This window comes from Xyrauchen texanus, chromosome 10, assembly GCF_025860055.1.
Source record: "Xyrauchen texanus isolate HMW12.3.18 chromosome 10, RBS_HiC_50CHRs, whole genome shotgun sequence".
Lineage (NCBI taxonomy): Eukaryota > Metazoa > Chordata > Actinopteri > Cypriniformes > Catostomidae > Xyrauchen > Xyrauchen texanus.
Genome location: NC_068285.1, coordinates 11,670,685 through 11,695,007, shown reverse-complemented (window position 1 = coordinate 11,695,007; position 24,323 = coordinate 11,670,685). Strand labels below are relative to the sequence as shown.

General features: G+C 38.9%; 1 protein-coding gene across 4 annotated transcripts in view; it reads right to left on the bottom strand.

The window, feature by feature from the left end:
- Positions 1-24,323, bottom strand: part of LOC127650553 (trafficking protein particle complex subunit 9-like) — a 245,150-nt gene that overhangs the window by 104,947 nt on the left and 115,880 nt on the right. For all 4 annotated transcript variants that reach the window (XM_052136035.1, XM_052136037.1, XM_052136036.1 and 1 more), the window contains 2 exons: positions 11,027-11,169; positions 2,051-2,161 (listed from right to left, as the gene is read on the bottom strand). In XM_052136035.1, coding sequence (XP_051991995.1) covers positions 2,051-2,161; positions 11,027-11,169 — 254 coding nt within the window. The remainder of the gene's footprint in view (positions 1-2,050; positions 2,162-11,026; positions 11,170-24,323) is intronic.

Sequence of the window (24,323 nt, the reverse complement as noted above, 5' to 3'; positions counted from 1 at the left end):
TGTTGAAAGATATCAGTCAGGAGAAGGGTACAAAAGAATTTCCAAAGCATTATATATACCATGGAACACAGTGAAGACAGTCATCATCAAGTGGAGAAAACATGGCACAACAGAGACATTACCAAGAATTGGATGTCCCTCCAAAATTGTTGAAAAGACGAGAAGAAAACTGGTCAGGGAGGCTTCCAAGAGGCCTACATCAACATTAAAGGAACTGCAGGAATTTCTGGAAAGTACTGGCTGTGTGCTACATGTGACAACAATCTCCCGTATTCTTCATATGCATGGGCTATGGGGTAGGGTGGCAAGACAGAAGCCTTTTCTTACAAAGAAAAACATCCAAGCCCGGCTGAAGCCTGCAAAAACAAACATCAAGTCTCCCAAAAGCACGTGGGAAAATGTGTTATGGTCTAATGAAACAAAGGTTGAACTTTTTGGCCATAATTCCAAAAGGTATGTTTGGTGCAAAAACAACACTTCACATTACCCAAAGAACACCATACCCACAGTGAAGCATGGTGGTTGCAGCATCGTACGTTGGGGCTGTTTTTCTTTGGCTGGAACCGGGGCCTTAGTCAGGGTGGAGGGAATTATGGAAGGAACAGTTCCAAATACCAGTCAGTTTTGGCACAAAAACTTCAGGCGTCCATTAGAAAGCTGAAGATGAAGAGGAAGTTCACCTTTCAGCACAACTACGACCCAAAGCACACATCCAAATCCACAAAAGCATGGCTTCACCAGAAGAAGATTAACGTTTTGGAATGGCCCAGCCAGAGCCCAGACCTGAATCCAATTGAACATCTGTGGGGTGATCTGAAGAGGGCTGTGCACAGGAGATGTCCTCGCAATCTGACAGATTTGGAGTGCTTTTGCAAGAAGAGTGGGCAAATATTCCCACGTCAAGATATGCCATGCTAATAGACTCCTACCCAAAAAGACTGAGTGCTGTAATAAAATCAAAAGGTGCTTCAACAAAGTATTAGTTTAAGGGTGTGCACACTTATGCAACCAGGTTATTGTGAGTTTTTTTTTTTTTCTCCCTCAAAGATTTCAGTTTGTTTTTCAATTGAATTGTTCACATTATAGGTCACATTAAATGTGGAAAATTTCTGACATGATTTATCCGTCTCATTCTTTACATCACAAGAACCTGGCATTTTAACAGGGGTGTGTAGACTTTTTATATCCACTGTATATATATATATATATATATATCCCTGAAAGCATTCTACATAATGAAAGAGAACGAGGCAGATGAAAAGACAGAGAGAGGAAGGAAGGATGGATGGAAGAAAGGAAGAAAGAAGGAAGGAAAGATGGGGAGCAAGGTGAGACGATGGGGAGGAAGGGGGAAAAACTAGTAAATCAGGGAGGAAGGAAGGAAACAGGTATTAAAAAAGGTAGCAGGTATGAAGGAAAGAAGGAAAGGAGCAATGGAAAGGAAGGAAGGAAGAAAGCAGGCAGGAAGGAATGAAGGAAAGGAGCAATGGAAAGGAAGGAAGGATGGAAGAAAAGAAAGATGGGGAGCAAGGAGAGATGATGGGGAGGAAGGGGGTAAAACTAGTAAATAAGGAAATAAGGAAGCAGGTATGAAGAAATGAAGGAAGGGTATAGTTTAACTGGAAAACACAGGGTTTCCACCCATTTAAAGGCCAATGAAAACAAAAAAGACCTTTCCAGACTTTAGTGATTAATGGTCCTAGAAAATCATTGCTTCAGACGATTCGGTAATTAATTATTTAAACTGGTCTGTGAATTGTTTCAATCAATTCACTGAAAATAACTGAATTAAATGAACAATTTGTTTACAAATCAGACATCATTTTGGCTTGCAAGCAAATTTTACAGTAAACAAGAGCGCTAACTAGTACATAAAATGTTTAAGAGCGTAGGAAAACTAGAAAATGTATAATCACTATAGAGATTTCCATGACGTTTCCAGGCCTGGGAACACACAACTTTAAAATTCCTTGATATCTTTTGTTTCTGAAATTACTGTGGGAACCGTGTAGATGAGAAAAATCTTTTTGCATTATTTGTGTACATGTACCTCTGACACTCGCTGGCATGTAGCACCAGGTCCTGGTTGTTTTTTGCAGAAAGTGTGAGATCGTGTTCTGTTGAGTTAAACACGTCCAGCAACAGATGACATTGACGAGTGCTGAAGAGACATAAAGAAACACAAACAGAGTGTGTGTTAATAAAGTACAGAACTTACACACAGTACAATATTTTTTACACAAACACATGTAATAATGTGATGCAAAAATTTTCAAGGCACATTTTAATTTCAATTATAGACCAATGTGAAATTAAAGTGGTGTTACCTAGTAAAAAAAGAACACAGATAGAAATAAAGCAGTGGAGAAAAAATGCTTTTATTGCTTTATTTTATTGCGTTATTGCTTTAACCCTGTCTGAGCTTGCAGCAAGAGGCTGCTTGATTGCCGTGGTGAGACCAACTTGCACAGGCAGTGTATACTTTGCTCCTGTAAGCTCAAGAGGCATATGTAGATGATACATGACATATGGAGGCATACCCAACTTCGGTGAAATAGCCGACACACAGCCTTCGTCCTGTTACTCATTGCCCAGTATATCTGTAGTTTACTTCGAAAACATAATACTGCCAAACAACAATTAGAGGCGGTGGGTCTTTGATCTCTGGCTTATTTAAGTCCGACATATTTATATTTTGTTTAGTTCCATCACAGTTGGGAAAAATAGTGAGCTACTGGGAGTAACTTCACATGCATTTCTCTGATCCGCAGTTTCTAGTGTACCGTCTGGCACTCTGTTCTGTTAAGTTTTGGTTCTGTGCGGTCCTGTGTTGCTCCGCATAATCGGTGTTATGTTGACATTCAGCTGTCAGTTGATAGTCAGTTGCCAGTGTGTTTCTAAGAGAAGTATAAAACGCAAGTCCAGCCTGAGCCTAATAAAGTGCCATGCTGATATATGTATCGTGAGCAATCGAGAGTTCAAAAGTCTGACTCTGGTGGCTGGAGCCTCTGATGATACTCCAAGCTTTTTTCACACACCGCCTGGTATAGATGCCCTGGAGGGAGGGAAGCTCACCTCCGATGATGTGTCTGGCAGTTCGCACCACCCTTTGCAGGGCTTTGTGGTTGAGGGCAGTGCTGGTGTAGAACCGTGTGAGGACGTGATAATTCCAAACTTCCCAGCCGCCTCAGGAAGAAGAGGCATTGGTGCGCCTTCTTCACAACGGCATTAGTGTGGATGGGCCATGTGAGTTCCTCGTGGACACCGAGGACCTTGAAGCTGCTGACTCTCTCCACTGATGCTCCATTAATGGTGATGGGGCTGTGTTCTCTGTCTTTCCTCCTGAAGTCCACTGCACGCTCCTTGGTCTTACTGACGTTGAAGGAGGATGTGCTCCTGACACCAGCATGTCAGAGTGTGCACCTCCTCTCTGTAGGCTGTTTCATCATTGTCAGTAGCTCCAATGATGGCATGTGTGTACAGGGGATAAAGGAGTGGGCTGAGAACACAGCCCTGCGCGGCTCCAGTGTTCAGTGTCAAGAATGAGATGTTGCTGCCCATTCTATCCACCTGGCATCTGCTTGACAGGAAGTCCAGGATCCAGCTGCACAGCAAACTGTTGAAGCCCAGAGTTTCACATCAAGCTTGGAGGGCACTATGGTATTGAATGCGGTGCTGTGGTTAACAAACACAATGTAAAAAAATGTAATCTCTGATTAGCCTCTCAAAGCATTTGCTGTTGATTGGGGTCAGAGCAACAGGATGCCAGTATTGGATTTTGGATTGTTTTGGTACAGGCCCAATCGTGGATGTTTTAAAGCATGTGGGGACCACAGACAAGGAGAGGGAAAGGTTGAAAATGTCCATAAAACACCAGAAAGTTGGTTCGAGCACGCTTTGATGATGCCTACTGGGATGTCTTCTGGACCCACGGCTTTGCGGATATTCACCCGTCGGAAAGATCATGTTATGTCCGCTATACAGAAGGAGAGTGAACTAACCCCTGTAGCTTCGGCCACGGGAGCTCTCTCCGTGAGTGCGGTGTTGTTTCCCTCGAAACGAGCATAAAATGTATTAAGCACTTCTGGGAGAGATGCAGAGTTTTTATTCCCTTTGAAGTCTGTGATTCCCTGCCACATGAATCTAGAGTCAATGGTGTTGAACTGTCCTTCAGTCTCATCCCTGTACTGGCATTTGGCTGCTCTGACTGTTTTGCTGAGGGCCTAACTGGCTCGTTCCTGATGAAATACGTTAAGGTATCAGCATAGACCTTGATGTCATCAGAGGCGGACCGGAACATCTCCCAGTCCAAGTGATCAAAACAATACTCTAGTGTAGAATCTGATTGGTCTGACCAGCACTGGATCATTCTGAGGGCAGGTGCTTCCTGTTTCAGTTTCTGCATGTAAGCGGCCAGAAGGAGAATGGAAGAGTGGTCCAATTTTCCAAATGGTGAGTGGGAGAGGAATCTGTAGCCATCCCGGAGAGTAGCAATGATCCAAAACCCGGTCCCCTCGTGTGTGGAAACTGATGTGTTGGTAATATTTCGGTGCCATTGACTTGAAGTTGGCTTTGTTACAATGAACGTGGCCTCAGGGTGCGCGGTTTCCTGCTCACTTATACTTCCATACAGTTCCTTGAGTGCCCGGTCTGTGTCGGCTTGTGGGGGGATTGTACACAGCTGTGATATTGACTGCTGTGAATTCCCTTGGTAGCCAGAATGGTCGACACAGTTCTTATACTCTGTCCGCTCGTGTGCACTGAGAACCCCAAGGGTTCAAGTCTGGAATCTCCGCAGACATCCAAGTTTCTGTAAGGCAGATAATGCAGCAGTCCCTCGTCTCTCGTTGGAAAGCGATCTGCGCTCTCAGCTCTCAGAGCTTTTTGACTAGAGACTGAAGATTTGCCAGTACAATGCTGGGTAGTGTGGGTCAATTTGCATGATTTCATAGCCTGACGAGAATGCCGGCTCTCCTTCACCTTTTCTGGCTGCGTTTCCGTGGCCGGGCAGCCCAGAAAAAGGTAATAAACTAAATTAATTACTTAATTTGCTGTCTTGTTTGAAAACAGCAGGTCGGCATTGAGGTAAGTAAGTAAGTAAAGTTTATTTATAAAGCGCTTTTCACAGATAAAATCACAAAGTGCTGTACAGGACGATAAGTAAAAACAAATAGTATAAAATGTATATACATATGTAAGATTAAAGTGACAATAGTGAAAACCCATCAACCAAAAGCCTTCTTAAATAAACATGTTTTCAGAGCCTTTTTAAAAGAGGCAACAGTGTCTGCCAGACGCATGGACAGGGGTAGGGCGTTCCACAGTCTGGGAGCTACAGACTGAAATGACATGTCCCCTCGGGTCTTATAACGAGTCTTAGGGACTACAAGCAAGTTCTGGCCAGAGGACCGGAGAGTGCGGTCTTAACTGTATTTAAAATCCAGTTTTTGGTCTGCTATTGAAGAACCAATGTCCAAAAGAGTTTATCTATCGTAGACAATAAGGCAGACAACTTCCAAGATGAAAAACACAAGAATTTGAACAAAACAAACAAAAAACTGCAATATTGGGTCGGAGCTCGCAGCCATACTCGGAGCCATCTTGAAGCTTACAGCCATGTTGTGGCAAATCGGTATATATATATATATATATATATATATATATATATATATATATATATATATATATATATATATATATATACATACACTACCAAATCTGCATATTTTAAATACTTAATATTCATTCTGATGTCAGTTTACACCACTAATACAAACACACACAAATGTATGCAAACACAAACACACTCTCTCTCTGAAAACCAGATGGGCACAAGGCTGTCATGCAGATATACTTGTCATATTCCGCCCAAACATCAAAGGTTAGTGTCTCTTTCATGTATCCAAGGCTTTGTGTGTGTCCATGCATCTTTGTTTATGGAAACAAAATCTTGTCATAATTTAGTTGTCATGACCATTTTCCACTTTCTCTCTCACCCTTATTATTAAACAGGCTGCATTTGCTTCTTTACCTTTAAGACTTCTAGATCTTCTAAGACTTAGATGAGCTCATGGTTGTGATGTGAAAACCGTGATGATTACTGAATGAGTCATTGTGGCAGTTTAGTTTCAATTGATTGAGTGGACTGGGGAAATGAGCTTTGCATTGTGAGTGTTACAGTATGTTTATGTAGTACATTGACCTCTTTCAATTCTAGAGCAAGAAAAATACATGATATGGTCCCTTTAAGAACTCAGTCAGCAGTGTATAAATGGCACATGTTGAATAATATGATGGCCACTCTGTCATCGCACAAGCAGAGCAGATATACAGCATCTCTTTCTCTCTTTCTCTCTCTCTCTCTCGTCTTTCTTTAGTGATTAGTGAGTGATGAATCATCTCGAGATGTTGCCAATTTTTAAATAGCAGAGAGAAAATAAGAGCGAGAACCAACCAATTCTCGACACTCTCTTGATCAGTGTCTCCTAACTTATGATCAAATCCTGATATTTTTCCTGCAACAGAGCAATATCACCGTAGCAGGGTGTTTCTTACATTTTGGACAATTTCAAACTTAAATAATTTTGTTGCATTAAGAATAAAAAAAAAAATAAAAAAAAAGATTTACCATGCCTTTTTCATCAAACTAAACAATTTTATCCCCATTTTTTCTTTTACTTCTTTGTTAGTGTACTTGTTAACTAAGTGAACAAAAGTGTCAGTGAAAACATGCTTAAGAAGAAATATGATGTTTGATGAAAACTTCACTAATATCACTATATCACTAAATATCACTAGGAAATAAAGGAATATTCCAAGTTAAGCTCAATCGAAAGCATTTGCGGCATGAATCTCCATGTATTTGGAGATTACCACAACATTTATTTTGACTCATACCTCAATTTCTTTTAAAAAAAAAAAGCTAAAATTTGGGTTACAGTGAGGCTCTTACAATCAAAGTAAATGTGGCCAATGTTTGGAGGGTTTAAAGGCAGACATGGGAAATTTACAATTTTATAAAAGCACTTACATTATTTATTCTGTTAAAACGTATGTATTATTTGAGCTGTAAAGTTGTTTAAATTGTCATTTTTATACTCATTTTAGGGTTTTATGGTTTGTTGAAATTACATCCGTGGGAACACAGTTGTAAAATTGCCTGTAACTTTACACAGAAATGTGATAAGCGATTTTATGACACTAAAACCATGTTTACATGCATAGTGTTTGTGGCTATACTTTTGAAGTAGTGAGTATTTTAACGTTCAAAAATTGGCCCCCCATTCACTTAAAGTGTAAGTGCCTCACTCAAAGGAGGGGCAAGACAAAAACATTTTTTATGGTAATAAATATTATGCCACAAATGCTGTCGATTGAGCTTAACTTGTATTGAACCCGGAATATTCCTTTAAACTCACTGGAAAGCCTTGCCTCATTGACCTCCACTGGAAGTGCATTATTGTAAAATTGCATTTCATGCAAGTGTTTACAAACTGAGGGACGAATTAAAATAATATTCTGCGATAATTGACAGCATTTGCTGAAAGCTGTTGGCTTTTCCTAAAGAGCATCTTTCCTTCTGTTCACACTAAAGAAGAGTTAAAAGCTTTAAGATTTATTCAATTAATGGTCGTCCTGTATTAATTGTCCGTTTAAGTGTGTGTTGTCGAGAGCACATCTTAATGGTCTTGTGTGTGTACTGTGTGCATGTTTGGTGTTGTTACAACCTGCTGTTTAATTGATTGTCCAACACACACTGTATCTTTGGCCCACATGCCTGTGAGAAAATGTTACGGCTATATTTGCTTGTTTTAGAAATCTGACAGAAAGCAGCGTTCCCGTATCTTTAAGGGCCTTTAAATGTAAAAATTATGGCATTCCAATAAGCATTCATCAGATCTGTGGTGTGGAACAGACCTCTACACAGCCTAAATTATTCAGCACAGACGATAGGCTATTTGTCTAGTCCCACTACTCAGAATTCTCTAGAAGACTCTCATCTCAGCAAATCTATTTTATCTCATCAGAGGTACTGAGCTGAATAACCACAGAGCATTTGCACAGACCTTTAAAGACGGCAAGAACATTAAAATGCATTTGTGTAAACAAACGTTCTAGTCAAGACTTTCCGTGAAGCCTGAACATAACGCATTACGAAAGGTATTCATTTAAATGATTAATTCACCCAAAATGTATAATTTTGTCATCATTTACTCACCCTCATGATGTTCCAAGTTCTCATGTGAACAGGCATGCCACAGTGAATGAGCTTCTCTCATAACGAACGTCAAAATTTTAACTGACAAGACGTATTTTGGTTTGTTTCTCACCAATACCTATCGTATGTCTTCATAACACTTGGAATATGATGGACAATTCATAATTCCTTTTAATGGTGCGTTCAGATACAACACGAAGTACATTTTTGCCTTGCATTGATCGCGCGAGTTTGACCGCTGGATTATAAATTTGTGTTTAAACTTGCGTTCAGGGGTGTTTCGCGAACCCGCGAGTATTGCTCCTCTCCTGGAAAAGGACAGGAGGAGGGGCTTCTACGACTTGGTTCATAGCTGGAATCAAGTAGACGCGCATATTTTCAGAACTTACCAGGTAGTCCAAATTCCTCGCTAACTTTCCTCCAAGTGATGTCTTTTTTCGTCCGGTCTCTGTACATGTATGACGTTGTTCGGTTGTTCCGGGTGCCCACACACCGCTACAACAATTTTGTCATCCATTTTTCTTCTGCTACTACGTCAGTATGTTAGTTACATCCAAGTGTGCTGCACAAGCCCTCAAAAGTGAAGCCAAAACGTCTCGATCGCCCCCCGGTGACTGGTCCTAGTATAGGTCATAAACCCCGCCTCCCCATGTTATTCAACGGGACGTGAGACCAACTAAACAATTAAATTACACTTCACATATCTTTTTTCCAAAGATAGTTTGTCATTTACTGTCGTTTCTATCACGTTGATGTCATTTCAAGTGTTTGTTTTCAAAATAAGTTTGTTTTTAGTTATTTGATGCTATAAAAACGGTGCTGTGACATCATGATTGACAGCTGTGATTGACAGGTTCTCTGAGCGAAGTAGTCACTGAAGCACCAACTGACTTTTTTTCGGGATCTTCGGAGGACTGAGGAGATTGGAGCTTTATATTTAATATCTAAATTTCTATAATTAATTATTTCACACCGTCATAAGTCAAAAGTGCAGGGGCGTGTGCTTGCGATTGATTCAGCGAGAGTGAGGGCGGGGCCTTGATTTCGCAGCTTTACTTCCTGCTCACTACTGCACAGGTCTGGTCCCGAAATCGCAACTGCGCAGACTCAAGTCCCAAGATGTCAGCGCCATATCGGGACACTGGCGGCTTCAGTTCTCACCAATGGAAAAGAGCGAAGGGGCGTCGTCCATCTTTTTTTACAGTCTATGGTTACATCCAGACGATCTCAATGCTGATAAGCTTTCGCGACACAGCGTCATGCGAATTTCTCGTTTAAGTTGAAAAGTTCGAATGAAGCAATTTCGCATGTTCGAGTCGCGTCATTCACTCCATTCGTGCCGCACGGCGTGAATTTGCATCTTTGCATTGACTTTGTATGTAATCGTGCCACGGGAAACGCTCTCTTCGCGTTGTATGTGAATGCACCATTAATCTTTAAAGTGGGGCAAACTCTACTGCCATTGTACAAAAAAACAGGCTGCAATATTTATTATAATTTATGTGTGTGTGTGTGTGTGTGTGCACACATGTTCTGCATAAGAAAGAGAGTTGCATGGGTTTGAAACAACATGAGGGTGAGTAAATCATTTACTGCATTTTTGTTCCGGTTGAACTATTCCTTTAATATAAGCTAATTGTAATTACTATAAGCCCGACCCTTCACCTTTGGCATTTTTAGATTTTAATTGAGACATTACATAGTACCTGCATGAACCTATTCTCCTGTCAGTCTCTGGTGTGGTGTCAGGTTTAAAAGAACATAATGAGGTGTGTTCACGTTTATGTGCTGCTATCAGAGCTGCTATTTTTAGATGGCTGAGGCCATCCAAGAAACATGCAGATCAACCGACTGTATTTTACACTCCACTGGAATATTTCATTTCAATGTGTCGAGAGAGCTGATCTTGGCTAATATCCATTTGGCTAAAATTAAAATTCACATCAGGTAAACGAATGAGCGAATCATGCCCTGACACGTAATATAATAAAATGAATAAAAAGTCATATTTCATTAAACGACAAAATACATTTTTTTGTTAATTATATGTGGCTGGATTGCATATTACAATTTATGAAGCTCATTTGACATTTACAGACATCATACAGACTATAAAGGGTTATTTGTTTCCAATGGGCTAGTCATGTTTGCCTGATGAATCATTTTTAAACCATTTGAAAGCCAAAATGTTGAACTATTAACACTGCTTTGGAACGATACCTATTGTAAAATGTGCTAAATAAACATATTGACATTAAACTAAACTGGATGTCCATGATGAGTCCAAGTCCAGAGTGCTGGGAGAGAGAAACATTCATTGAAAATTTAGTATGTGTGTATCTGATATATCCAGCAGGAATGATAGATGATGTTGATGAGTGAGACAGCAGATATTATTACAGCTAATGAGTCACTTCAAGTGGTCATTACTAAGGTGTAATCGGTCTCTCTCTCTCTCCCCATCTATCTCCATACATCTCTCTCTCCATCTCTCTCTAGAGAGAGAAAGGCAGTAATTCATTTCCACCTCTGCTAGGTCACAGGAGACAGTAACGTTCAGGTCGACTAACAGAGAGTGAGTTCCTCATAGATGACCTTTCCATGAGAGCTGCATTCATTTAACACAACACACTCAAAAAGCAATGAGAAGTGATCTTTAATTGTAGGATGTTTCTAAAATACACACTCGAGCATGGTAATGTGTTTTATAGATTACAGAAGTAAAATGGGTTGACTTTCAAGACAGATTAGTACCCAGCTGCAGGTCTCTGGAGTTTAGAGGGCTAGAGTAAATGTAATGTTTGATACCTGGTGGCAGGAAGAGTGCTGACTCTCGTGAAGAACACTGAAGGTTCAACATCCACTCTGACTCCCAGACTGAGTTCACGGTAATACCCCTCCACCTGCCCGGCACCTCCACTGTACTTAAAGGTCAACACGGCCTCCAGCACCTAAAGAGAGAGAGACAGAGACAGGAATAAAGCACATTTATTAATTCAAACAGACCACAATCATTCATCATGATCACAGACCAAACCATTTATAACTGAGAAAAGCCAATCAGAAGACACACAATCATAAATCCTGAGTGGGAGAATCTCACAAAGAAATGTGCAGGTCATATTTGACATCAAAATCAAAAATCAAAATCAAAATTAGATAATTTAAAAGCTTTAGCGTTATTGCACAGGACAAAAGATAAAGCATCTGTGACAACTTGCCCCAACAGAAGCATATATTTACACACTATATATAGGGAAAGTTGTCACATAAAAAGCATATCATAGGCTTTTCAGAAAACGATATAAATTTAAACAATTATGAGGCACAAAAAGATTCATGAAATAACATAAACAGAAAAGAAAACTACCAAAACATTGTTTTGGCCGATATGCTTATTTCTCACAACATTGCCAATCTAACTTCAGCAGCATGCCTCTCTCTTTATAACGCATTAATACAATTAAAATGCATTAATCTTGGAACTAAAAATAAATTTTCAGTTAAAATCCTGAAAAAGGAATAGTTTCTCATTACCAAAAGAACTATACAAATGTTGCGGTAATGATAAATTATGTTACGGTAATGATTAAGCACATTGCGGTAATGATAAAGTATGTTGCGGTAATGATAAATGATTAAGTACGTTGCAGTAATGATAAATGATAAAGTACGTTGCGGTAATGATAAATGATAAAGTACGTTGTGGTAATGATAAAGTATGCTGCGGTAATGATAAAGTATGCTGCGGTAATGATAAAGTATGTTGCGGTAATGATAAAGTACGCTGCGGTAATTAGGTGATGATAAAGTATATTGTGGTAATGATAAAGTATGTTGAGGTAATGATAAAGTACGCTGAGGTAATGATAAAGTACGCTGCGGTAATGATAAAGTTTGTTGCGGTAATTAGGTGATGATAAAATATGTTGAGGTAATGATAAAGTACATTGCGGTAATGATAAAGTATGTTGTGGTAATGAGGTGACCCAACACAAAAACCCTAATAATAGGGGCATCAATTAAAAGTGAGCACAACTTAATGCTTCATCTTAAAGAGGAATGTAAAACCTAATATAGTTGACAAGATTGATCATTAAATCCATTGTCTAACAAATGTAGCATCCGTTGTGGTAATGACAATGTGAAGTGTCTGAAACAGGTTTAGACACACCAACAAAATGTTTAGTAAAACAAAGTGTGGTAACAAGTATCTAAGTATCCATGTTTGAACTTTACTCTTGCTGATGCATCAGAATAAGTCTTTAATTTAATTTAATGTATAATCTAATGCAGTTAACTCATGTTAACAAATGGGACCTCATAGTAAAGTGTTACCCATTATTTAAACAGCAAAAATGCATTTCTTGCTTAAAAAGCAATAACGAAACCTTTTAAAATGTAATCACTGGCCAGTGCTGCCCATCTCGCCTTATCTGAGACTTTACAAGAGCAAACTGGATAAATAGAGTGATAACTCATCAGGCAAATGGGGTTTAAAAAAGTGACTGGTGCACAGAAAGTTGTTTCATCTACCTGGACTTTTGTCTGGTCCACAATGCAGTTTATTATGGTAAAGTGATGCCCAATTAAAAAGTAATTGGATGTTTGATTGGCATGCCAACCAACCAATAACAGTTTGCTTTTGTATGTAATCTCTATGGGTGGGAAAATGTGAACAATAGCTGGAAATACAGCCACGGTTAAGAACAACACTTTTACCTGCTACTAAATGTCTCAAAACACTTGCCATGAACGTCACCAGACATTGTCATATTCAATGACTATGAATAAATAAACGAACGAATGAAATGAAACTGAGACTAGGTTTGAAAGGGTCCAGTTGAGTGTGTGAGATATGAAACCATGTCATAGAGAGGGAAAAAACTGAGTGAAAGATGTTTTCCAGACAGTAGGGCATGAACTGGAGATCTTGTGTAAAATGAAGGTCAGATACCATTACTGCTTGGGAGGATGACAAGGTGAAAAAAACTTCACAAAGAGACAGATAGAAAGGAGGATATCTTAAAGGTAAGAGAGATCATATTGGCCTTATTATTCTGACAGAACTCTGGAGTGTGTAAAAGCTTTCTAGCAGTACAAAAAGACTAGTGTGCGTGTGCAGAAAGCAGCCCGTCTCCTGTGAGATGCTATTTCAATCACAGAGAGAGCTAAAACTAGCACAAGTCATAATGATAAAGAGATTGTAAAAGAGAGACACGTGCTGCTGACACACAAACAAACTAATTAACAAACGTGAAAGAAAAAATAACTAATGATTGATTGACATATTGAATTATAAAATGAATGAGGAAATGAATTAATGAATAAATTAATGCACATAAATATTTATGAACATATTAAAGAATGAATGAAATAATGAATGGGGCAAATAATAAAATGAATACACTCATGAATGTAAGAAAGAGTGAAATATATAAATGACTGAATGAATCAAAGAACGAACAGGCACTCAAAAGAACGAGCAAATGAGTTCACAGATCAATCAATCAATGAATTAGTAATTGACTGAAAGAACAAAATGAATGAACTCGTTTCAGGTGTTCAGAATCGGTTTTCTTTTGGGAGTCAATAACTCCATTTGTCGTCCACTTTGATTTTTGAAAAATTGCTGAATTTTTTCCATTCACAAACAGCTATATAACACTACATGAAAGGTAATATTTGTATACTATAATAGGTGCTCTTTAAACAAAACAATACTAATATTTTAACTAATGTGGCTTGATTCATGCATCCTTCAAAAAGACACTGTGTCTTGAAGGCCTCTCCAGGTTTCTGGCTAACCATCAGATGACCATGTGGAGGATCGGTGATGATCTGGGGGTGCTTCAGCAAGGCTGGAATCGTCCAGATTCATCTTTGTGAAGGACGCATGAATCAAGCCATGTAGAAGGTTATTCTGGAAGAAAACTTGCTTCCTTGTGCTCTGACAATGCTGCATTCCACAATAATAAAAATAGATGCCTCACATGTCCTCCGCTGACAGCTTCATTGAATTCTACCCGCTCAACACCAGTTTCATGTACAACAGTAAAGAGAAGACTCTGGTGAAGGCATTATGGGAAGAATTACAAAGAAAAAGCCACTTTTGAAACAGAAAAACAAAAGAGGAGGTTAGAGTGGACAAAGAAACACAGACATTGGATGACAGATAATTGGAAAAGAGTGTTATGGAGCTTAACCCCATTGAGCTTCTAGACCGTAAGGTGCGTGAGAAGTGCCCGACAAGACAGTCACATCTATGGCAAGTGTAACAGGAAGTGTGGGGTGAAAGGTCACCCGAGTATCTGGACAAACTGACAGCTAGAATGCCAAAGATCTGCAAAGCTGTCTTTGCCTCACGTGGAGGATTTTTTGATGAGAACTTTTTGACATAGTTTAAGGATGGGTTAAGTTTTTTAGGAGGAGTATTTAAAAGTTCAGAGACTGCAATATTTGAATCATCCAAAATGTCCGACTTCTTGTTGGGCAGAGCTAATAACTTTAATTATAAAAGTTGTTCGGCTTGATGAGAACTATAAATGTACCAATTTTGGTGACTGTAGGTGAAAATGGGGGTGCAACAAAGGCCGTCTTACATGGCCACTTTTTTCAAGGGGGCACTACAAACTAATGAATGGAGGAACTAATGAAAAAAGGATAAAACATTTAATGAAATGAATGAATAAACAAATAAAAGAATGAAACCAATTAATCATAATTAAAAATAATTTCAAGAAACAACCCAACACATTTTTTGTGATTAAGTGATACTCTTTTAGAAGTATTGAGTGTGAAAAGCAATCTATAGGTTTTATAAAAACAAACAGCAGACCTACACCATGTAATGGATGATTATAGCAGCTCTTGTAAGAGCGTGAAGGTGACCACTGCACAATTTACTCAGTGTAACAGCTATCAAATGCCCTAAATCATGACCAATACCCAATATTACTGCAGTACTTCTGAAATATTAACAGAGAGAAATATTCTGGTTTTAAGACTTGCTCCTTCATACAAAATCAAAAGATTTAAACACCTATGAAACGGCTGCTGCACTCAGTCTTGTCCTAACAATTATTAAGGCCTATGAGTTTTATGGCTTACAAGACAAGGATGTGAAATTCAATACAGTTAATAAAAGAACTTTGACATTTTAATTTATATCTTAATACTGAATGTTACTTTAGCCTTAAACACCATTACTGTGAAGTAAACTAGACTGATGCTACCAAATGCTTCTGCAATATTACACTTCAACAGTTACGCCAATAAAGCTTCAATGAACCAAACATTTGTTTCAATTAAATGGATGCATGGATAGACAAATAGATAAGGGCGGACAGCTGAAAAGGACAGACAGCTGACCAATAGATAATTACAGTATAACAATAGATAGAATGAACAAACAAGCGATTGATAGAACAAATGATGACTACACTGATGACAACAAAATGTTTCGGAAATACGGCTACGCTAATAAAGCTTCACGATGGATGGATGGATGGATGGATGGATGGATGGATGGATGGATGGATGGATGGATGGATGGATGGATGGATGGATGGATGGATGGATGGATGGATGGATGGATGGATGGATGGATGGATGGATGGATGGATGGATGGATGGATGGATGGATGGATGGATGGATGGATGAAACAAGCAAACAAACAACTGAACAAAGAAATAGACAGAATTATATAGTTACGCAGGCTGAAAGACCAAACGACAGAACAACTGACACATGCTCAACATATATTCACAACACCAAATGGTTTAAACTGTTGGCATCCATGTTTATTCTTCTCAGTCACAAGACAATAAAACACTGCTATGGTGATCACTACAGCTGCAATCCGATTCACAGGGTCCCTACACAGTGTCCATGGCTCCCTCAGAGTGTTGCTAGCATGGTGACGCAGATGGCTGGTGTTCGAAGCGTCTCTAAGGAATTTTGATGGGGTTATATTAAGACCTGCAACTTTTAGTTTTCGTTCAACGTTCAAACGGCCTTGAATCTAAAAACAACTACATCATAATCAGCTCTTAAATTCCTAAATAAAAGAATATTTCATGTTTATTTCAACTTATGTTGTGTGTGCTTTCTCTGGTGCACGCAAGTGTCTGCAGTGCATCAGGCATGCTGTTATTTACAGGAAAGCACAGAGCGGGATAAATTGTGCAACTTAATAATTTTTAACCAAGGGCAAACCCTGAGAAAAAAACATCTCCACAGAAAGTCAAGAAAATGATGAGGAGCTTGTTATTAAAACAGGTGTGACATCGGGTGTGGGTTTAATCTGCTTTAAAAAGAAATCTGCTTTAATCTTTTGCAAAAGAACTTTATGCATTTTTTCTGACATCATTTTTTTTATTTTAATTTATTTATTTGTTTTGCAATAAGTGTTAATAGTTAGTTCATATTTATTTTCTGCTATAAGAGTTTACATAATTTCTTATATTTTCTGCAAGAAGGGTTTTGTTTCATGAGTGTTTTTTGTACTTATGTATAATTGCTTTGGAATGATCATGAGTTTCTTGCGGAAAGTTTAGGCTATAAAAATAGTCTAATAATAATAATGGTCAACAATATATCAGACTGAAATGTGGCATAATGTGAAATTAAGATAAAAATGTATTGATTGAAAAAAATACATGAATATATTGTGATGAATGTCATTATCATGATGTGAGATTTTGGTTTTATCGCCCACCCCTAGTTATGTCATATAATTTGCTCTTTATTTTTATGACTATTTACATTTTTTAAGACTATTTTCATAGCACGAATGCTCCACTCAGCTTACATTTAATATATAACTTACCATCTATAAATGTAAGTAATGTTAACAAATGATACATCTTTTCAAAGGTCTAAGGGTTCAACATTGATATCCGATCTCTGTTTCACGATAGCAATGCTCCAGAAACAGCAATTGAGTTATTTGTGCAGGAGTACAAATGAAAAACATGCAATATCAAAACAGGAATTCATACCTTTGTTATGAAAACGCGATCGCCAGATGAATCCAGTTCGCCACAAACACTTACTCACCAGTTCTCTGATACGCCGTAGCTCGGTCCCCGGCCACTCCTCCAACGGACGACAGCCGCACCTCCCCGGGCGGATCGGAGGCAGTCCTCCAGCCCCTCGCGGGGAGACGGCTGCTCCGTTGGGGTGGGCGGTAGTGGCGAGAACTCTACTACGGCGTATCCCTACTCCTTCCTGGGTTTCGGCAGCAGTGTAAAGGGATTTGGACAGGCAAGGAGGCGAGAACCGGCTTGACGATATAAATAATATTTTACTGCTAAACTTAAACAAAAGACACAAACACGCACATGACGGACATGTCCGTAAACAATCTCTCTCTCCCGCACCACCGTCCGCAATCAGCCTTTATCCCTCTTCGAGGCTCAATTAGCCCGATAAGGGACCGGGTGTGTATAATCACGACCTGGCCCCTCCCTCCGCCCAGTCACAGTCATTTTCATGGTTTGAGCTAAAAAACGGGGTGCGTATCATCAGGTTAATGTGATTCTGAAGTGAGAAGCTTCTTGCCTCGTTGCGAGATGGTAATAAATGAAGGCTGCTTTGCCAGTGTGCGGGATACAAGTTTCGGGAGAGTTTAAACCTTTGTGGCAGCGAAGCGCTTTTATCATTGGAATGCCTTCAAGCTGTACAATTGTGGCATCAACTAAAGGGGTTGCTGACACAACGTCTTGCTATTTTCACCAGACACGGTGTGTGACAATGTTTGAATTTGAAGGACATTAGGACATTTTAACAGTCAAAAACCGGTACTTACCGGCAAACGGAAAACCTGACAGACAGAATGAAACCTAAACATATTAAGAAATAGAAAGTTAAAAAGGCAACATTAAAACACATCTTTTGGACTATATTTGCAAAGTGTATCCAACATTTTCAATAATAAAATCCATGCTATGAGGCCATTTTTTAATAAATGTTTTTATAAGATCTATATGCGAAAATATGACCTACAAGTGACAATCTTTAATTCGCCTGAGTTTCATCAAACACACTGTTGTTTTCATTGTAGTCCACAAATTCATACAAAATCAGTTTTACAGTCATTTCTCTCACAGCATGAGCAACACAGCTCCAACACAGTATGAAATGACATCAATTATAATCTGTATTCAGGCAACTGTCAAAAGACTTTTCTGTGAGCGCTGAGAGCTGATTTGATAACGTAGTAATCTAATAACAAGTAGAACAAACTGCAGACCCTTATTCTACACTTTTGTAGCATTTTATTTTAGTGCTGATGTTGAAATGTTAGTTGAGGTTTCTTGCACCAAAAAACAATTGTACTTTTTCCAACCTCTCTCCAATCCATAGAATTAAACGAGCCGTTTTCTATACTGCACCTTTAAGACTTGTAATGTTAATGATCTTTTTGTGATTAGCTAACCTCTGTAAGACCAATTTGAAGGCTGATTCTTAAGGCCTTTCTGTTTATACACTTATTTTTAATTATACACTTCACCTTGAAAGAAAGAACATTAAAATGCTTCAGGTAAAGGAGTGGCATTCTTCAGAGGAAACAGGAATCGGAGCTCTCTGGGAAGGAAATACATTGCAAACTAACACTGCCACTGATTTTTACACTTATTTCTCATTTCCAAGCAGTTCAGTTTAAGGTGATTTCTTTTCACCGTGTCTCTACGAGAGGGTAGAGAGGGGCAGCTAGGGTGTAAAGGGGCAGAACTGTGGGGCAGTAACATCCAGTGAAGGGGCAAGTGATGTGATTACTCAGCAGAGTGAGAAAGAGAGAGCACAGTACTGTATCAGTGTGTGTCTGGCGGCTCATCTGTGTGATGATGTATAGCCGTTATTCTGCAGCTCTTACTACTGTGCAAGCACTTTCCAGAGCCAAACACACACAAGCAGCGCACACACACACACACACACACACACACACACACACACACTTAGAGAATGAACTACCCTGCAACACTCTATCAATAAGGCAGAAAGTAATAATAATATGTTTGGTGTGTGTGTGTGTGTGTGTGTGTGTGTGTGTGTGTGTGTGTGTGTGTGTGTGTGTGTGTGTGTGTGTGTGTGTGTGTGTGTACACATGTTTATACTACATTGTGGGGGACCAAATGTCACCATAAGGATAGTAAAACCTGAGATCACCTACAATGTGTGGCTCAGCCAGCGGTCCCAACAAGGGAAATGGCTTATTAAACATACTAAACAATGTTTTTTTGAAAATGTAAAAACACATAAAGGTTTCTGTGAGGGTTAGGTTTATGGGTAGGGTTAGGGGATAAAAGCCATAAAATGCATGCAAGTCTATGGAGAGTCACTACAATTATATAAAAACAAGTTAGTGTGTGTTCCTAAATAACAATTAATCATATTTACTTTGTACTATGTTCCTTGTCTTATTGTGCATGATTTATCAGTTATCTAGAGAAAAAAATATATATTATTCAGATAATTGTTTTTGTTTACATTTTCCATAAACTTTCATCAAAATGCATTAAATTAAATGACTTCTCTATTCAGTTGATGTAACATGAGGGTGGAGAAAACTAATATATCAACCAACAACATGCAGACCACTTTACACGATCCAATCAAATCACAACGGATTAAATTAAAAGTCCCACTCAACATATTTTCATCAAAAGTATTATGTACATTATATTTTATTTGTGCTAAGCAAAAAACACATTTTATCTTATCCGCAACCTGATCTGTACACTTGCTAGTTCAGCGGTTTTCACTGGATACACACACACACACACACACACACACACACACACACACACACACACACACACACACACACAGAGATCAGGTACAACATTAAAACCACCTGCCCAATATTGTGTAGGTCCACCTCGTGCCACCAAAACAGCACCAACCCGCATCCCAGAATAGTACTGTGAGAATTTATACTTCTCACCACAATTGTACAGAGTGGTTACGCAAACCAGCCCGTCTGGCACCAACAATCATGCCACGGTCCAAATCACTGAGATCACATTTTATCCCCATTCTGATGGTTGATGTGAACATTAACTGAAGCTCCTGACCCGTATCTGCATGATTTTATGCACTGCACGACTGTCACATGATTGGCTGATTAGATAACCACATGGATGATTGTTGGTGCCAGACGGGCTGGTTTGAGTAACCACTCTGTACAATTGTGGTGAGAAGAATATAATCTCAGAATACTATTCTGGGATGCGGGTTGGTGTTGTTTTGGTGGCACGAGGGGGACCTACACAATATTAGGTAGGTGGTTTTAATGTTGTGACTGAAAGAAAGGAGGGAAGGAAGGTAGAAGTGTATATCTGCAGTATGTTTATCTGTATGTCCCTTCAGGTAGATACAGTTGTAATGGTATTTAAGACTTCATAACTTTGAATGATCATTTCATTTAAAAAGAAGAAAAAAAAACTCCCGTCAGCCACTGATGGGAAAAATAGCATTAAATTCCCGTTATATACACACAGTATAATAGTAAACAAACTTGTCACTCGGCTTTAGGGTAAATAACACTCTGTGCTATAAAGTCAGCTGTGTGTATGTGTGCAGAGACAGACTAAGACTAGGACAACCAACCGGCTGAATTGAACAGCTTCTGTCCTGCAGGATAGTTCATGAATGCATTGCGCTGTAATGTACACATACACAGGGGTCAGATTTGATGCCCAGTTTTATAATAGCAGGGATAAAGTCATTAATCTGGTGAACGGAGCTCATATCAGCTATAAAAAACAAGCTCTGGTCAATCGATTTTTCCCTCCAGCACCATCGGAGAAATTATTAAAATGCTCCTTCACTGTCTTGCCGAAGGAACGTTAATTTCTGATGACAAACCGACTTGTGTTCTGTAACGGTCTGCTAATCATCTCTAAAGCAGGATAAAGTATCGGGAAAATAAAGAAATGGGAAAATATCCAGATGGAAGCGAGAACGAAACGGGGGAGCAAAAAAATAAAGGAGAGAAAAATATCAGGTGTTTTTAGGTCTTTCGGTTCCATTAATGGTTTACGAACATGCATTCCTCCACCGATGCAGACACAATACTGGGCTTAACTACTCTGACATTGCTCCCTGCGCTACCATTCACCATAAAACGCAGTACGACCAGTGTAGTGTGATTCCCGAGTAAATGACTTAGATGAGCCGGTTCATTTGAATCTACGATACATTTGATTACAAAGAGCAAGCTTGACTTATAATACAGCGGACAGCAACAATTGTGAAGTGCTCCATTTCCACACTCCACTAAGTGTCTGCATTTTGTCTTGGGTAAGGAAAAGGATAAAACAGCAAGTTTTTGTACGCACATACACACACCTAGCCTAATCCTTCTCTCTCACTAATCTTCCTTCTCCAACAGTCGCTATCCGTCTTTTTTATTGAGTGTTGGCAATTCAACAGAGCGCAGTGTGATTCTCTATTCCACCTCCTATCACTCCTCAACCTTTCCCTGGCCAAAGAGAGTGAAGGAAACCAAGAAAGAAAGAAAGATGAAGAGTGAAAACAGCTGAGCACGAGGAATTCTCTTCACAGGCAAGTCGTTTGGAGGTTTGGAGATAGTGAGGGCACGGACACGCTCTCTCTTTATCGATGTGTGCGTGGTGCTGATAGGGTTATGAGAGGGGAAATGAATGAAGACACTTGCTGTTGGGGAGTCGCAGTCACTAACACTGTCAGTCAGTGAGCAGAACTGATTACCTTCAACTCCTCGAGATTCCAACATTCAGAGATGTATCAAGTTTATGGGATATATCCTGCAGTGTCTGTGTGCCTTGTCACTCAACTTTCCCCTCTCTCTAGCCTCTCATTAATTCTCTACTTTCACTGCTCATCTCTTTCTCGTTTTGAATCGTACTTTACCAAATGCTGATTTTTTTGGATTTACATTTATATTCTTTCACTCCATTCACCACAGATTCTTTGTATCTCTCTTTCTTTCTCCTGAAAATGGTGTTGAATTAGCCATTGACGAGGAGAGAGAAATGAAGGTAGATGGATCGAAAGCCACTCTCTCAGATGTGCTGTTCTCAAATTTCTAATTTTGTTTTAAAAAAAAATGGTGTCTGCAAAGGTTTGGTATTTTGCACATGTGAGTGTGACTTTATTTTTACCGTGCAGATCTTTTACTGTTACTTTTACATTTAACATGTCAAATCATATGTAGGAATCCAAAGTTTTTCCAACAACAACTTCCAATTGGGAAACTATTCCAAATAAATGATGCATTTAATTTACATAATTTTGTGATTCGGAAATATATGTGTATGTATATATATATATATATATATATATATATGTATATATATATATATATATATATATATATATATATATATATATATACATACACACACACACACACACACACACACACACACACACACACACACACACACACACACACATATATATACACACATATACACACCCACACAACAGTTAGTTCCGGTCCTCGAATCTGAATGGACGAGAGACGTTCCATGAGCACTGATGGTGTGACATCATCAGCACTCGGACGCTTCACTGTGTGTGTATCACTCCGCTTGTGTTCATGCTGTTCTAAACTAAAGTGTAAGACAGTGCAGATATGCTAGGAGTTACTGTCTTTATTTGTGAAATTACATATGTTAGCCAGCAGGTGGAGGCAAAAGATAATTTTTGTGTGTAATATGAGCCAGTTGGTGACGTAAAGTGAATCCGTTAGTCATTGTTTACATAGAACAGAGCTCCGTGAGCGCTCGTATTACTAATACATTACCAAAGCTAGGAAATAGCTTTAAAAAGACAAATTCAGGATTTTGGCTCATCACAGCTGAGACACACAACAGACTGATTTATTACAAAACTCAAGTGCTTACCTTTTATCGGAGTTTCCATATTGGATACATACTGTTTAAAATGGTGGAGGACATCACTGTTTCTATAGTGAATGACTCTTGTGCACCTGCTACAGTGAAAAAGAGAGGAATTTCACTGAAAAAGCTGACAGCATCTCTGATTGGGTGTGGCAACAGGTGATTGCACATGCTCCCCCTCTCTCTCTCACACACACACACGCACACACACACACGCACACACACACGCACACACACACACACACACACACACGCACACACACACGCACACACACACGCACACACACACGCACACACACACACACACACGCACACACACACCCTTGTTCATCCAATAACTTGTTAGAAAAAGCACAAGCCGTGATACTATTTCTGAAGTGAACTTTTTGAATTACTAACGGAGGTTTGGACGCTTCATTTGTTTTGAACCAGCAACGGCAGATTCTGATCCGTCACGTAAGAATGTCGTTCCATGGATTTTTGCGTTTTTATGACCGTACTCAGTTTTTCCAAATTTTTTTAAATGTACTTGTTCGTTGAACTGTTGTATATAAGCAACTCGGCCTGTGGCTGAATCACAGCAGTGCTGATGTAGGGCCATATAGCACTCTTGCTCATGTGATATTGCTTAAATAAATATATATACTGTATATTTATTGAAGCAATATCTAAACAATTCCAAAGTAAATTACAATAAAAATAAGTTACAAATTGTGTAAATCTATGTACGAATTATTATTTAATTAAAATAAAATTCCAAAGTAAAAAATAGTTTTACTATGCTTTTTATTTGTAATTAAATAAACAAATTAGTGTTGCAAATTGGTTAAATCTATTTTCAAATCACGAATAAATGTTTTTTTACAAAGTAAAAAAAAAAATTATTATATTGAAACAATTTCAATGTTACAAGTTTACTTTATCAAATCAATTATTAAACCATAACTTTATATCATTATATCCAATTTGTTATTACAAAGTTATTCACAATCTTCATCAATATGTGAGGAAGTCCCAGGACCCACCAGTAATTGACTGCAGTCACGTACCTGCAGAGAGACAATGTCCATCTTAAATCTGTGCGTGTTAATCAGCTCTTTCATTCCCTGATGACTGCATGTGTCCGATTGGATTGTGCTTTGGCATTTTGTCCATGTTGGTTGTAATGTAACAGGATTACCAATCTGTCTCTAAAGCAACAAAACAAGCT